Here is a 14,996-nt window from a genome sequence, read left to right as displayed (position 1 = left end):
TTCTGTGCATGGAACAATCAACTTTTTATTATGATTATTATGTGGAGTCATATGAAAAGATCTTCAGGTTTTAGGTTTGTTTAAAGAATGAGGAAATGAAAACTCAGGTCCTGAATTTCTCTCTATAACTGATGCCAAATCTTTGTCTACAGTGCATGATCTATTTTCCAGATGTGAACTTCACTTTTGTTTTTTTAATTTGTCCCTTTGTAACATTGTTCATAAATGAGACTAACTTCTCAGACCAGTGTTAAAGAAAGATTACTTTTCTCTCTCTCTCTCTCCAAAGCTTTGAAAAGCTTAATCATGTTACATACACACTTTGCATTTTAAAGTGCCTTTTTCATTCTTGCATCATGCTCATTGTCTTTTGTTTCTAGGAGTTATTTATTTAAAAAAATAAACAACCCAAAACACTGGACTGCATTGTTATCTGTGTCTGTTTGTGAGTCTGCGTGCATTATAATCGAATGTGAGGTCTGTATATTGTATGTATATTTTGGTAACGATGTGAATCCTTGCACCAAAAAAGCTGTTTGTGTGTTATGGCTGTTTAAAATAGATCACTAGCTTGATACTCATATTACACAGTGTACACTATAAACTATACACTGCCTACTGTTTACGTAAACTTAAATCTGTAGACTTTGTTCGATAAAAAGTTTTCTGTGCATATCATATATGCTGTATACTGCAGAAGTAATAATGAGTTAGTATGCTATTCGTAAACAGCCAATAATTGTTTTTTCCATTGGTCTTAAATGCACAACTAATAATATTTGAGAGTCCTTTCTTGTTACTGCTACATAGGTGATTGGTTGTTCCACCCAAACCTCCCAATTCTTCAGTTTGTGGTGTGTGTGTGTGTGTGAGAGAGAGAGGTGTGAGACTGCTGCTGCTGTTGCAGTCTGAACTGTTCTCACCTCACACACACTCAGTACAATTACTTTTGTTGTGTCTGCTGTTTCAGAGATATTCTTCATATGCCTACAGGACTGTTAAGGTGTGTAACTCAAGACATCAGGGAAAGTTGAGCATATGGATATTTACTTCATAAACACACATTTCTTGAAAGGGCCTTAGGAGTTAAGGTGAGTAACTAAGCTTTTTTTTCTCTCTCTCTCTTATAAAGTGGCATTGAATTGTATGACATTTCACTTGTCACAAATTAAAGAAAAACATCAAATCTATGTAAATATCCTGTATTTATATATTTGTCAGATCAAAATTGTTTAAATCCATAAAGGCAAACTATTAGAATGTAGAATGTAGATCATCTATTTACAGCGGCATGCTGAAGTTTAGGAACCCCTTTTAGAATCTGTGAAAATATGAATAATTTTAACAAAATAAGAGAGATCATACTAAATGCATGTTATTTTTTATTTAGTACTGTCCTGAGTAAGTAAGATACTTTACATAAAAAGAGGTTTACATTTAGTCCACAACACAAAACAGTTGCTGAAATTATTAAAATAACCCCATTCAAAAGTTTGGGAACCCTTGGTTCTGAATACTGTGTGCTGTTACCTGGATGATCCACGACTGTTTTTCTGTTTTGTGATGGTTGTGCATGTGTTATGGAAATTTTTAGTTTTGTTAATCTTGCATTGATTGCATTAATCTCATTTAAGTATCTTTTTAACATACAATGATCAAGGTAGTGTATATATAGTCCATATAGGGACACTGAGTTCTTTGTGTAACCTGTGCACATAACTGCTTTAGGCTGAAAAACAACTTCTAAAGAGGAACCATGTACCAGGAACAATTAGTTCAGAGACGGTCCGTACCAGGGAGAGGTGCATGAGATGTACGAGTAATGAGGTGATGTGCACTGGGCAACATGATTGGCTCAAAGGTCCTAGTCTGTCCTTCAATGTATCTTTTACATTTTATAAAAAGTGGGCTGTAAGTTTGTGTGTTATCTCTTGGCACACAGACTCAGAAGCTGTGTGTAAACCAGATCATTCTCTGCAGAGAATTAAAGCAATACAAAGACAAAACTCTGTTTGGTTTTTCATTCTCAGTCTCTACAAATTATTATTGAATTAGAACTTCCATGACACTTGTTTGTTCTGAACAGTTAAACTGAGAAATATTCTTCAGAAAAATCTTTAAGGTCCTGCAGATTCTTCAGTTTTCCAGCATCTTTGCATATTTGAACCCTTTCCAGCAGTGACTGTATGATTTTGAGATACATCTTTTCACACTGAGGACAATTGAGGCACTCAGACACAACTATTAAAAAAGGTTCAAACGTTCACTGATGTTCCAGAAGGAAACAAGATGCATTAAGAGCTGGGGGGTGAAAACTTTTGAACACGAAGATGTCCAAATTTTTCTTATTTTGTTGAAATATAATTTTTTTCCATTTAGTTCTGCCCTTCGTAAGCAACAGAAGATACTTGTATGTTTCCTGGAACACAAATTAACCCTTGTGGGTTGTTCAAATTCACTACCCTTTCGGTATGTTCGGGATGAAAACATCCACTCAATTAAACTGCTGTAAAAATGTTATCAGATTTTTTTTTTTTTCACTTTTTTTGCATAAATCTGTTAATCAACTTCAGTCCTGATCAAAACTACCAAATGTTTTTAAAAAATCCAAGATTTTAACTCTTTAATTGCTAAGTTCATAAATGATGTCACTGATTTGGGGGGAAAAACACACAAAATGACTTATTTTCAATGTAAGAGTAATTGTGGCTGGATCTTTTTGGATTTTTACCTTTTATCACAGTCTTGGGCATGTCAAAGATTAGTAGCAACATTGGCTTTAATGCTTTTTTTAGTTTTTGTGCAGCATTAGATTTCATTTTTTTCTCTCTAATTTGTTGTTGGTGGCTGTTTTTGCCCCATTGACTTCCATTATAACGATATTTTTTGATTGCAAAGCCATGACACCATATAATCATGCATTCTTGATTGTTTGTGGTTTTCCCTTTCGGGAAAAGGTAAAATTTGTTGTTTTTACAGTTGATCACTAGGTGGGACCATTAACCCTTTAGATAGGCCTGTGCAAAAAAAGGCTTAGTCTCTGGCTTGTATATGGCGTTATATGGAGTATAACAGCCAGCCTTTTTTTGCACAGGCCTATCTAAAGGGTTAATGGTCCCACCTAGTGATCAACTGTAAAAAAAAAATAACAAATGTTACCTCTTCCCAACAGGGAAAACCACCAACAATCAAGAACCTCACACACACACAAACACTATAATTTGCTGTTATACTCCATATAACTCCATATACAAGCCAGAAACTAAGGGAAAACCACAAACAATCAAGAATGCATGATTATATGGTGTCATGGCTTTGCAATCAAAAAATGTTGTTATAATGGAAGTCAATGGGGCAAAAACAGCCACCAACAACAAATGAGGGAGAAAAAATTAAAATCTAATGCTGCACAAAAACTAACAATGCATCAAAGCCAATCTTGTTACTAATCTTTGACATGCCCAAGACTGTGATAAAAGGTAAAAAAATATCCAGTCCACAATCACTTTATATTGAAAATATGTAATTTTGTGTGTTTTTTTCCCAAATCAGTGACATCATTTATGAACTTGGTAATTAAAGAGTTAAAATCTTGGAATTTTTTTAAACATTTGGTAGTTTTGATCAGGACTGAGGTTGATTAATAGATTTATGCAAAAAGATTTGAAAAAAATATTTATCTGATACATTTTTACAGCAGTTTAATTTAGTGGATGTTTTCATCCACGAACATACCGAAAGGGTAGTGAATTTGCCCACAGTGTACCATTGAGTTTTTGAAAAATTTCAAAATATGGGTCAAAATAAGATTTGTCACCAAAAATCATTCCATTAGCTCAAACACAGAGAAAGTTGTGGCCAAAATAAGACTCAACTTTACCCCCTAGTGGACGAAAACGTCCCCAACAACGCATAAGGGTTAAGTACAATTTACCTTGATCTTCAAATTCCAAAGGTTTTCACCCCCCAACTCTTAAAGCATCTGGTTTCCTTCTGGAGCATCAGTGAATGTTTGAACCTTTTTTTAATAGTTGTGTTTGAGTCCCTCAGTTGTCCTCAGTGTAAAAAAAAAATGGATGTAAATAAATTTGCAGGGACTGTGTTGCTCGAAGATCATTAATATAGATGTTAAAGAGACTTGGAGACAGGACAGACCCCTGTGGGAGTCCGTTTGCTTGTCTTCTCCAAGAGCTATTTTTGTCTACCATGTGTACTCGAAAACGTCTGTCATGGAGGAAGAGCTCTATAGCCTCTACTACCCAACGCGCTTAAACTTTCATTTGTAACACCAAAGTATTTGAAGGAACCATGTTTTCCACAGCCTCCTTCAACTACATAAACTTCCTGAACTTGACATATGACACAGCATTGTTCAAACAAGAGGTCAACAAGTAGAAAACCTCTGGAAACCTGGACTCTTCGGAGGCAGGGTTTGAAGCAAACTGCAGTCTAAGCTGAACATTCCATAAATGCCAGAGAACTACGGGCAAAGTCCCCAAAACATGTTTGCACATGCAGTGTTGTGCTTGCCCTGCAAATGGCTGCATCTACAACTACTTTGTTTTTGTTCCAATAAAAAAGTTTTTCTAATGATAAATGCTTCAAATTTAGAAATTCAGAAGCTAAACTCAAATTTGATTGTAATGTATTTAAGAAATCACCACCTTCATTACCCTCTTTAATTATCAAACGCTAACCATGTAGTCAGTGTGAGACTGAGCCTTTGTGAAATCAGAAACATGCACTGTTTTTTCAGTCCTAGGGAGCAGCACACAACAAGTCTGGACCATTTGAAACTGGTTTAATTGTCTCTCAGGAAGTGATCGGCTGGAGGAATGTCACTCGCCTCCTTGTGTTCTCCTCAGATGCTGGAATTCCTTTTGCTGGAGATGGAAAACCAGGTTTTTCTAACCCCCGTTTTTTAGTTTTAAGCATAAACTCAATTAATTTTGATAAATTTGTCAGAAAAAAAGTTCATATTTAATCAATTGAATGTATCTTGATTTTAAGGGATAGTTCACTCAAAAAAGAAAATTCTGCTCTCGCGTCAACACGTGGACCAGAGAACATGAACATGCACTGGTGATTGAAGCCGAGGTGAAGAAAATATCAAATATAGCCATTATTTTTATTTTTTGCCACGAAAAAGAATTCCCATTGCTTCAGAAAATTACAGCTGAACCACTGGAGTAGCATGAAAAACTACCTTCACTATATTTCTAGGCCTTCAAAGTGAGAGTTACTTAGACTGTCAGAGGATTGTTATTGGCAGAATACTTGCTAAATATAGTTACAATTATAAGCGGTGATTATCAGCCTCCAAGCGCCAATGGCTACAACTTAGGGTCTCTGACATCCAGACAGTTTAATGCAGAAAAAGAAAAATATAGCCACAAGCAACAATCATTGGGATCCAAGCACCAACCATGATGTGGTTTTTGAAGTGAAGTGACATTCGGCCAAGTATGGTGACCCATACTCAGAATTTGTGCTCTGCATTTAACCCATCCGAAGTGCACACACACAGAGCAGTGAACACACACACACACACTGTGAACACACACCCAGAGCAGTGGGCAGCCATTTATGCTGCGGCGCCCGGGGAGCAGTTGGGGGTTCAGTGCCTTGCTCAAGGGCACCTAAGTCGTGGTATTGAGGGTGGTGAGAGAACTCTACATGCACTCCCCCCACCTACAATTCCTGCCGGCCCGAGACTCAAACCCACAACCCTTCGATTGTGAGTCCGATTCTCTATCCACCAGGCCACGACTTCCCACGACTTTTTTAAGTCCACATTGAAACATCACTGAAAGTGTTTGATATATATATATTACCAGTGCACCACAATTCTATAAATAAACTGGTTTAAGCATTTATTTATCATTCTTTTATAATTTTATTTATCAAGATATCTTATCCCGCAGGTGCCTCTAGTGGACAACATTAGCATTGCATCCATCACCTTTCGGTTAAAATGACTGATACTTTGTGAGCATCATAAATGAATGAAACTAAGCATGTGTTCACTTCATTCCTTTTTAAAGCCTTCTTTACTAGATCATCCTCAGCTTCATTTCCAGAAATCCCTCTATTTTGCCCAACAAAGTGCGAATGCCACTCCTGTCCTTTGAATACAATACAAGAGCCCAAATATGTCATTCATTAAATCTTCTATGGGTGATTTCTGGGCAGATATTTTTTGTTGCTGAAGTCTTATTTCCTCCTCTGTTAAACCCATTAAAATGGGAATTTCTATAGAATATATTTATAAATTAGATGTTTTGACATTTCTGCACACAATTCTGAAATATACATTCCTATACCTGTGGTCCATGCAATTAGATCATGCCTCTTTACATCAGATTTCATTTTGTCCATTTTATGCATTATGATATATAAATGTATATGTATATCATCATAATTCATTATTCAAATTATTTTGACTTTTTTATTTTTATGTCTGATGGGAGTTTCTTTTTTTTCTCTCTAATGTGAGTTTGTTCTGGAGGAGGAGCCTCACTCTGACACGTCCCGCCCAACACTACAATCCTTCAGTTTGTGTTTCCTGTGTGTGTGTGTGTGTGTGTGGAGTGTGAGACTGCTGCTGCTATTTCAGTCTGAACTACTGCAAGACCTGCTCTCACCTCACACACGCTCAGTACAATTACTCTTGTTTTGTGTGCCATTTCAGAAATATTCTTCATATGCCTATCGGACTGTTAAGGTGTATTGTGACCTGGAATGTAACTCAAGAGATCAGAGAAAGTTGAGCATATAAACATTTACTTCATAAACAATTCTAAGAGGAGCCAGGAGCATGTTTTAAGGTGAGTAACTAAGCTTTCTTTACTTACTAATATATATATATATATATATATATATATATATATATATATATATATATATATATATATATATATGCATGCTGTTTCTTTTTAATATCGTATTTGTTATATTATCTGTCTCTTTCATTGAGTCTACCGTGTGCATTTTCTTTTTTAATGGTAATCTACTTTTGATGCAAAGAGTATTATATTTCTTATACAAGATTAACACACATTTTTAAAAAACTTTAGTGAACAATCATTCACAGTATACACTTTATGTGAGCATCAGACAAGGATTTTGTGTATTGTAAGTGATTGCTCTCTCTCCCTCCCTGATGTGTTTCTGTAGATGGATATGAAGGTGTTGTTAGTATCAGCTCTATTAGGATTTGTCTCTCATGTCAGAGCAAAAACAGGTAATACAAGTCATTTATTGCCAACAACATGAATACTTTCTAGTGCCTTAGGGCAGACATTCTTTCAATGTTTAGGTTTATGAGTTTTTTTTTGTATGAATAAGTGAGCTGCGTCGTCATAAATACAAAGAAAAAACAAAAAAATACCCTCTACTCTTGTGCTTTTCTGTAAATGATCTACTTGTAGTCTTTTCATAATGCTTTAGTCAATGGGAAATGATTATTTGAATCTGGTGTAACATTGTATGATGTTAGATCTTGCCTTCTAAATTTGCTGCATATGTGTTTTCTGTTCAGAAAGCAATAGATGTATTTCTGCAAATGCCAAAACATGTGCAGAGTGTATTCAGATTGGGCCACAGTGTGCGTGGTGCAAAGATCTTGTAAGTTATTTTGCATCAAGGTTTGATTGTCTTCTCCTGAATCTGGAAGATGATCCGAGTCTTACCGGAACATGTGTGCTAAGCAAGTGTCTGCTTGCATCTTAACAGGACTTTGAATCTTCCCGCTGTGATGAAAAAGATTCTCTGGAAAAGGCTGGTTGCACTCTACCTGGCATAGAAAACCCTCGAGGATTTGTCACCATTGACAAGAACAAATCCGTCACAAACCGTGAAATTGATGGAAAACGGAATCTGAGGCCTGAAGAGATCATCCAGATTCAGCCACAGAAACTCTCGCTGAACCTCCGATCAGGTACTGGACCCCGTCTGTGAATCACAAAAACATCGCTGGATGTGTCTCAACATGTTGTGAGCTATGAGTCCAGGACAAGTTCATTCAAAGTTACATTTCATTATCTACTCAACCTTATGTTGTTCCTAACCTGTATGATTTCTGTAGTGGACCACAGGAGTGTTTCTGAAGAACAGAATTACCATAAAAGTACTATAAATGGTGGACCATATGACTTGATTTGTAAAATAAAATGGCATGCACTCTCATTGACATGTTCGGAAGAAAACAACTCACTAATGAACAAATCGTTATTTTGAGTCAAATCTTTTCATTGATCCAGCTAGTTCAGCAAACTAGTCTGAATGTCTCGTTCATGAATGTGTTTGATTCGGTTTTCGAGTTCACCTACCGACTGACTCGATGTGGCAGGGAAGATTATCTTTGACCGAATGACTCAAATTTTTGTTCATCAAGCAAAGCTATTATGTGATTTAAAGGAATACTCCACCCCAAAATGAAAATGTTGTTATTAATCTCTTTTCCCCATGTCGTTCCAAACCCATAAAAGCTTTGTTCGTCTTCGGGACACAATTGAAGGTATTTTGGTTGAAAACCGGGAGGCTTGTGACTGTCCCATTGTCTGCCAGGAAAATAACACTGTCATGGTCCAGAAAATTATGAAAGACATCGGTATAATAGTCAGTGATTCAACCGTAACTTTATGAAGTGACAAGAATACTTTTTGTACGCAAAGAAAACAAAAATATTGACTTTACTCAACAATTTGTCTCCTCAGTTGATCCCCACATCACCGTAGCGCCATTTTGCGCAGACAGTTCAGTTTTTTCTATGACAGCCATGCTGCACAGATGCGCTGATATCATTCAAATCAAAGTGTAAATACATGTTGAAAACCTATCCTTGTGTCGCGGCTGACACGGAAGAGCAAAAGCTGCTTGTGTTCAGTTTATATTCTCCAAAATGGCACTACAGTGGTACGGAGAGATACAGAGGAGACGAATTGTTGAATAAAGCCATTATTTTTGTTTTCTTTGCATACAAAAGTCTCCCAGTTTTCATCCAAAATATCTTAAATTGTGTTCAGAAGGTGAACAAAGCTTTTACGGGTTTGAAATGACATTGGAGTAAGTGATTGACAGTCTTCATTTACATTTATTATGTGTCAATGATGACAGATTTCTTTATGATTTACTATGAAGTTAACTATTAATTTGTTAGTAAACATAGTAATGGGAGTCTGATCACCCAAAACATAAGTTTAGAAAACTGGTCATAGCATATTTCTTTTTGTATCATGTCTTTTCACACTGCAGGTGAATCTCAGAAGTTTACTCTCACATTCAAGAGGGCAGAAGATTATCCCATCGATCTGTACTTCCTGATGGATCTCAGCGACTCCATGCAAAGAAATCTTGATAATGTCAAGAACCTGGGAAATGAACTTGCCAGGGAAATGGAGCACATCACGAACGACCTGCGGATAGGTTAGGAGGACATGCATGCTCACATTCACACCAATCTACAATCTTAAAGCTGTTAAATGATCTGCTAACTCTAACTTGCAGGTTTTGGTTCATTCTTGGAAAAACTTGTCATGCCTTTCATTCTGATGACACCGAAGTATCTAAAGAACCCATGTTATCCAAATGACTGCTCAGCGCCCTTCAGCTACAAAAACGTCCTGAACTTGACGGCTGATGGTGCATTGTTCTCCCAAGAAGTCAGTAAGCAGAAAACCTCTGGAAACCTGGACTCTCCCGAAGCAGGATTTGATGCAATCATGCAAGTTGCTGTTTGCTCGGTGAGTCGAGCTGCACATTCCATAAATGCCAGAGAACTAAGGGCAAAGTCATGCTTGCACATAAAGTGTTGTACTTGCCCTGCTTATGTCTGTGTTCACATCAACTTTCCTTTTGTTCAAATTAAATCGTTTCTTTTAAATAGTAAAAGCTTCAATTTCAGAAGCTATACACAGATAATGTTAACAGGAAATTACTTCATCACCATCTTCATAAATTAATTCTAACTGTAGCCTGAGGCTTCTGATATAATTATCAAACATTAACCATGTAGTCAACATGTGACTGAGCCTTTGTAAAATCGGAAACACAGTTAATATTCTCATTTAGTCCTAGGAAGCAGCATGAAGCTGTGATTTGTTAGCTGTGTTTTGATTGTCTCTCAGGAAGTGATCGGCTGGAGGAATGTCACTCGCCTCCTTGTGTTCTCCTCGGATGCTGGATTCCATTTTGCTGGAGATGGAAAACTTGGTGGCATTGTTCGTCCAAATGATGGGAAATGCCATCTTGAGAATAATATGTACTACATGAGCCACTACTTTGTAAGTATGAGTTTTATTGATAGATATATAGATAGACAGAAATGTCGGAGTGTGTCTTTCATTTCAATTGTTTTTTTTTTACAGGACTACCCTACCATCTCTCAGCTGGTAGACACACTGAGTGCCAACAACATTCAGACCATCTTTGCTGTGACAAAAGAATTCCAGGATCTTTATCAGGTGAGTGCAATGTGTATATTATATCTTCTCTGCATTGCTACAACATTATGTTCAAAATATTATAATATAAGCATCTGGATTAACTCTGATTGTAGTCTGTATTGACTCATAATGCATATATAAATGTGTGTGTGTGTGTGCAATAGGAACTGTCTGCTCTAATCCCTAAATCAAAAGTGGGGATACTGTCTGACAACTCTGTCATCAAGCTCATCATTGATGCATATAATGTGAGTTCAAGTTATGCATCAAATATCTCCGTCAGTAATGGTTGGCTGAGGTAAACTCTAGTTCCTTTTAGAGTTAAAAGGAAGTGAAACCAAAACCGCTGTTTCTCTTTACTTGCAAAGAATTTTACTTTACAGCCAGTTCCCACGCAGAAGGGTTGTTTATAATCTTAAATATGTACCCAGTTCATTTGAATGAACTGGAAAAGTGTAAGAGGCTTATTGCTCAGTCAGATCAACAGTTCTGCGACCAGTAAAATTAGAAGCTTTAAGGAACAGTGCACCCAGACAGTTAAATGCACCCTCAAGTCATTCTAAATCTTCCTTCTTCTGTAAAACCAAAAAGAAGATATTTTGAAGTACTGAATTTCCAAATATCTTCTTTTGTATCCCACACAATAAAGAAAGCCATACAGGTTTAAAACGACATGAGGTCGAATAAATGATGATAGAATCTGAGTGAACTATCCCTTTAATTAATGCACTCTTTGTTTAATTGTGTCCATCAGTCTTTGTCCTCAGAGGTCATTCTGGAGAACAGCAAGCTACCTGCAGGAATGTCCATCTCCTACATCTCCCACTGCAAGAATGGAGTGAGTGAAAAAGGAGAAAACGGTCAAAAGTGCTCTAACATCTCCATTGGAGATCAGGTGAGAGAGTTAATGCAATAAATTAACTAAACTTGTCCGTGCACGTAGAATGACTCCATTTTGCTAGCTTTAGCTTAATCTTAGTGCACAAGTTATCATATGGTAGAAAAATTGCAGCTCGTTGCCATTCACCAATGATATTCTAGGTAAGACACATACCAGTTGAGACTGTAGCAGCACTGAGCAACACCCAATGAAATTACAAAAGGAAAGACTTGGAACTGGGAGAGGAAGGTGTAGGAAAAAAACTAATTAGTTATTTGAATTTTCAGTTGTGTGCACATCAGTGCTAAGCAATCTCCATATTGCACTCTTTCAGTGCTGATAAACTGATGGTGTATAAGATGCAGATTTTTAGATAAAGTACTGATCCACAAGTGGCACATTCTAGAAAAATAGGTTACATTTAAAATAAAAATGGTTAGCTGTGATTCCCAGAAACTCACCGTAAAAATAATGTGACAATGTTTTAAATATTATGACATGGGTTATTTGTGCCTGTACATTTTACAACATGAAATTGTTTGTGATGTAACACATTACTGATAACTTATTAGGGTTTGCAGTGCACACAATAAAATAATGAAATAAACAAATAAATAACGAACTGTTATACAAAACATTATATACATTACTGATAACAAAAGTGACAATAAACTAAATTCTATAAAATATAATCATATGTGTTGATGTGCCAGGCAGGGACTTCTGGAAATGTCCTTTTTTTGTCCTGTTTTTCACTATAAATTATAATGTTATTCATAGTTTATACTTGCAAAAAACATACATTTAAAATACATTTAAATACATTTTTTGTGGTAAAATTACATATAGTGTGATATTAAACCATTTTCTGTTTTTCATACATGAGTCTAATTAAACAATACATTCTTATTGTAGTGTTTAAAAGCTTTGTCTGTAAAAATGTCAATTTTTTTACAGTACACAAATGTTTAGTGAATCTCTAAATATGTACACATATTTGTAATGTGCACGAGGCCTTAGCATTCAAAACAATGTGTTGTGCCTTACAGGTAACATTTGATATAGAAATCATGGCTACAAGCTGTCCGTCTACAAATAAATCAGAGACTGTAAAGATCAAGCCGCAGGGCTTCAATGAGGAGGTGGAGATCGTCCTCAACTTCATCTGCGAATGTGAGTGTCGTAAAGACGGAATCCGGAACAGTCCGAAGTGTAGCGGGGGTAATGGCACTCTGGAGTGTGGAATATGCAGGTGTGAGAAGCTGTTAATCTCATATGCAGATGCAGATAATTTGACAATCATTCTGATTCAACGTTTTCTCCCATATCAGGTGTAATAAAGGTCGTCTAGGCAGATTATGTGAGTGCAGTCAAGATGAGTTCCTGACAGATGATCTGGACGCGAACTGCCGCGTGAATAACGGGACGGATGTCTGCAGCAAGAATGGAGAATGTGTCTGTGGAACGTGTGAGTGTAAGAAAAGAGACAACCCAGAGGAGAGATACAGCGGGAAGTTCTGCGAGTGTGACAACTTCAGCTGCGACCGCTCCAACAACAAGCTCTGCGGAGGTACAACCCATTGAGAATTTGCACTTCTTTCTTTTGCTGTATTTTTCTCACAGATTTTATAGTTGTGAATTAATTCTGCTGTTAAGATATTTGTACAATACGGAAAAAGAAATTCAGTTTTAGCAGTGAATTAGGAAATATTTATTATTAAGGCATTCTTTTCCTCACAGGCCATGGTCAATGCGAGTGCAAAAAGTGTATCTGTGACGCCAACTACACAGGCAGTGCTTGCGATTGCCCGTTGGACACCTCAACCTGTCTGGCCAGTAACAATCAGATCTGTAACGGTCGGGGTACCTGCGAATGTGGCGTTTGTAAATGTACCGACATAAAATTTGAGGGTCCAACCTGTGAAATCTGCCAAAACTGCTCCAAAATTTGCAGAAACCACAAGTGAGTTATTGACGTAGAATTTGCTAATGAGGTTAGGCTAACATAAATAACCCAGTTGGTTGAAGTGCCTTGTAGTCAGTTTTGTATTTGAATAACTTGTGTTGTGCTCTAAAACACTGTCGCACTAAATACAATTTGTCTGTGTTTTGCCTAAAAGGGACTGTGTTGAGTGCAAAAAATTTAAAACAGGTAGCAAGAAACATACATGTGGGAATGACTGCGAAGCCTTTAAGGTAAAAGCAGTGAAGACTAAGGAGGAACTTCCTCAGCAGAATGACATCAATCACTGCAAAGAGCGCGACGTTGATGACTGTTTGTTCTTCTTCACCTACACTACCAAGAACGATGACACCATCGACGTCCATGTGGCTTTACAAAAGGGTAAAAATGATGGACAAAGTACAATTATTTTTTTTGCAAAACTGAAAAACAAATATAAGTACTGCACTCTTAACTTTTAAAGTAAATCTGATTGATTTTACTATTCACTTTCATGAAACTGCAGCAATTAGCAAACAAAATGATCCAATCAATTCCCAATGGACCAAGTCCCGCCATACATTATTTTGTTGTTTGAGAAACAGTTTGACTTGGATATACATCACAATAGTGGAAAAACATGACTGCAACTTCTATTTCATGCCAACTCTTTTATTATTGATAACTAGTTTACAAGTTCTACCTTTCCCATAATGCATTGTGCCTGTGTTCACAGAGTGTCCCTCTGCCCCTGACATCATCCCCATCGTTGCGGGTTTGGTCGCAGGAATCGTTCTGATTGGTTTAGCACTTCTGCTCATCTGGAAGCTGCTCATGATTATTCATGATCGCAGAGAGTTCGCCAAGTTCGAGAAAGAGAAGATGAATGCCAGATGGGACACAGTATGCACCTCTTTATTAATATTATTTTTTTTATATTGCAAATAAATACATTTTTTAAGGGTTCATACTGTACATGCTATGAGAAAAATACTGGGATAATAATACCTGCTGTTCTGTTTAGGGTGACAACCCCATCTACAAGAGTGCTGTGACAACTGTGGTTAACCCCAAATATGAGGGGAAATGATGGATCTTCAGGATGGCTTTCAGCAGTGGTTCACAGATGGTCTTTGTTTCATCACCCAGATTTTACATCAGTGACCTAATATAGTATCATAAACAGCATTTAATGTAATCTGGGACAGATTTTGACTTTGGACCAAAATACCCACTCAGCTGTCAACAAGAGTTTTATCCTCCCTTTTCAATTTTTTAATTTTATAGCCTATGTAAATATTAAACTCCTCATTTCCCGTGAGATTATGGTTTTCCAGAGCACAAGAAGATTCACTATTGATTATTATTTTTGAAAACTTTCTATGAAGCCAATAAAACATTGTCAGGTTTATTACATACAGTATTGATCGTCTCATTGTGTGGGTGACTTTTGTTTCTCCATGCAAGTCAGGGCAGTCTCCTTCTAGAGAGAATTTGATTTGGGCAAAAATCAGTCTGGTGGAAGATGAGTCATCAATGTTTTTGTTTCCCGATTCCCAAAACTGTATACTGTCAAAGTATATATCTGCTGAAATTAAATTTTATTTGGATGATAACTACACGCTCACAAAAAAATGTACAAGAGCTGTCACTGGGGCTGTACCTTTTCAAAACCAATGGTAGCTACACCTTTATCCCTAATTTACTCCTAAAGGGTGCATATAAGTAC

The 14,996-nt window shown here is 36.8% G+C and overlaps 1 protein-coding gene across 1 annotated transcript; it reads left to right on the top strand.

The window, feature by feature from the left end:
- Positions 1-1,031: 1,031 nt before the first annotated feature.
- LOC132154584 (integrin beta-1-like) lies at positions 1,032-14,687 on the top strand. The gene is made up of 17 exons (XM_059563201.1): positions 1,032-1,091; positions 6,725-6,827; positions 7,177-7,243; positions 7,541-7,626; positions 7,735-7,939; positions 9,256-9,426; positions 9,508-9,743; positions 10,128-10,283; positions 10,368-10,463; positions 10,610-10,693; positions 11,200-11,340; positions 12,375-12,577; positions 12,657-12,895; positions 13,066-13,288; positions 13,446-13,669; positions 14,004-14,170; positions 14,292-14,687. The coding sequence occupies exons 3-17, from the start codon at positions 7,177-7,179 to the stop codon at positions 14,355-14,357; spliced, it is 2,364 nt and encodes a 787-aa protein (XP_059419184.1). The 5' UTR covers positions 1,032-1,091; positions 6,725-6,827; the 3' UTR covers positions 14,358-14,687.
- Positions 14,688-14,996: the final 309 nt, after the last annotated feature.

The sequence above is a fragment of the Carassius carassius genome, chromosome 12 (genome assembly GCF_963082965.1).
Source record: "Carassius carassius chromosome 12, fCarCar2.1, whole genome shotgun sequence".
NCBI lineage: Eukaryota > Metazoa > Chordata > Actinopteri > Cypriniformes > Cyprinidae > Carassius > Carassius carassius.
The sequence above is the reverse complement of the archived record's forward strand: the minus strand, read 5'-3'. Positions and strand labels throughout refer to the sequence as shown.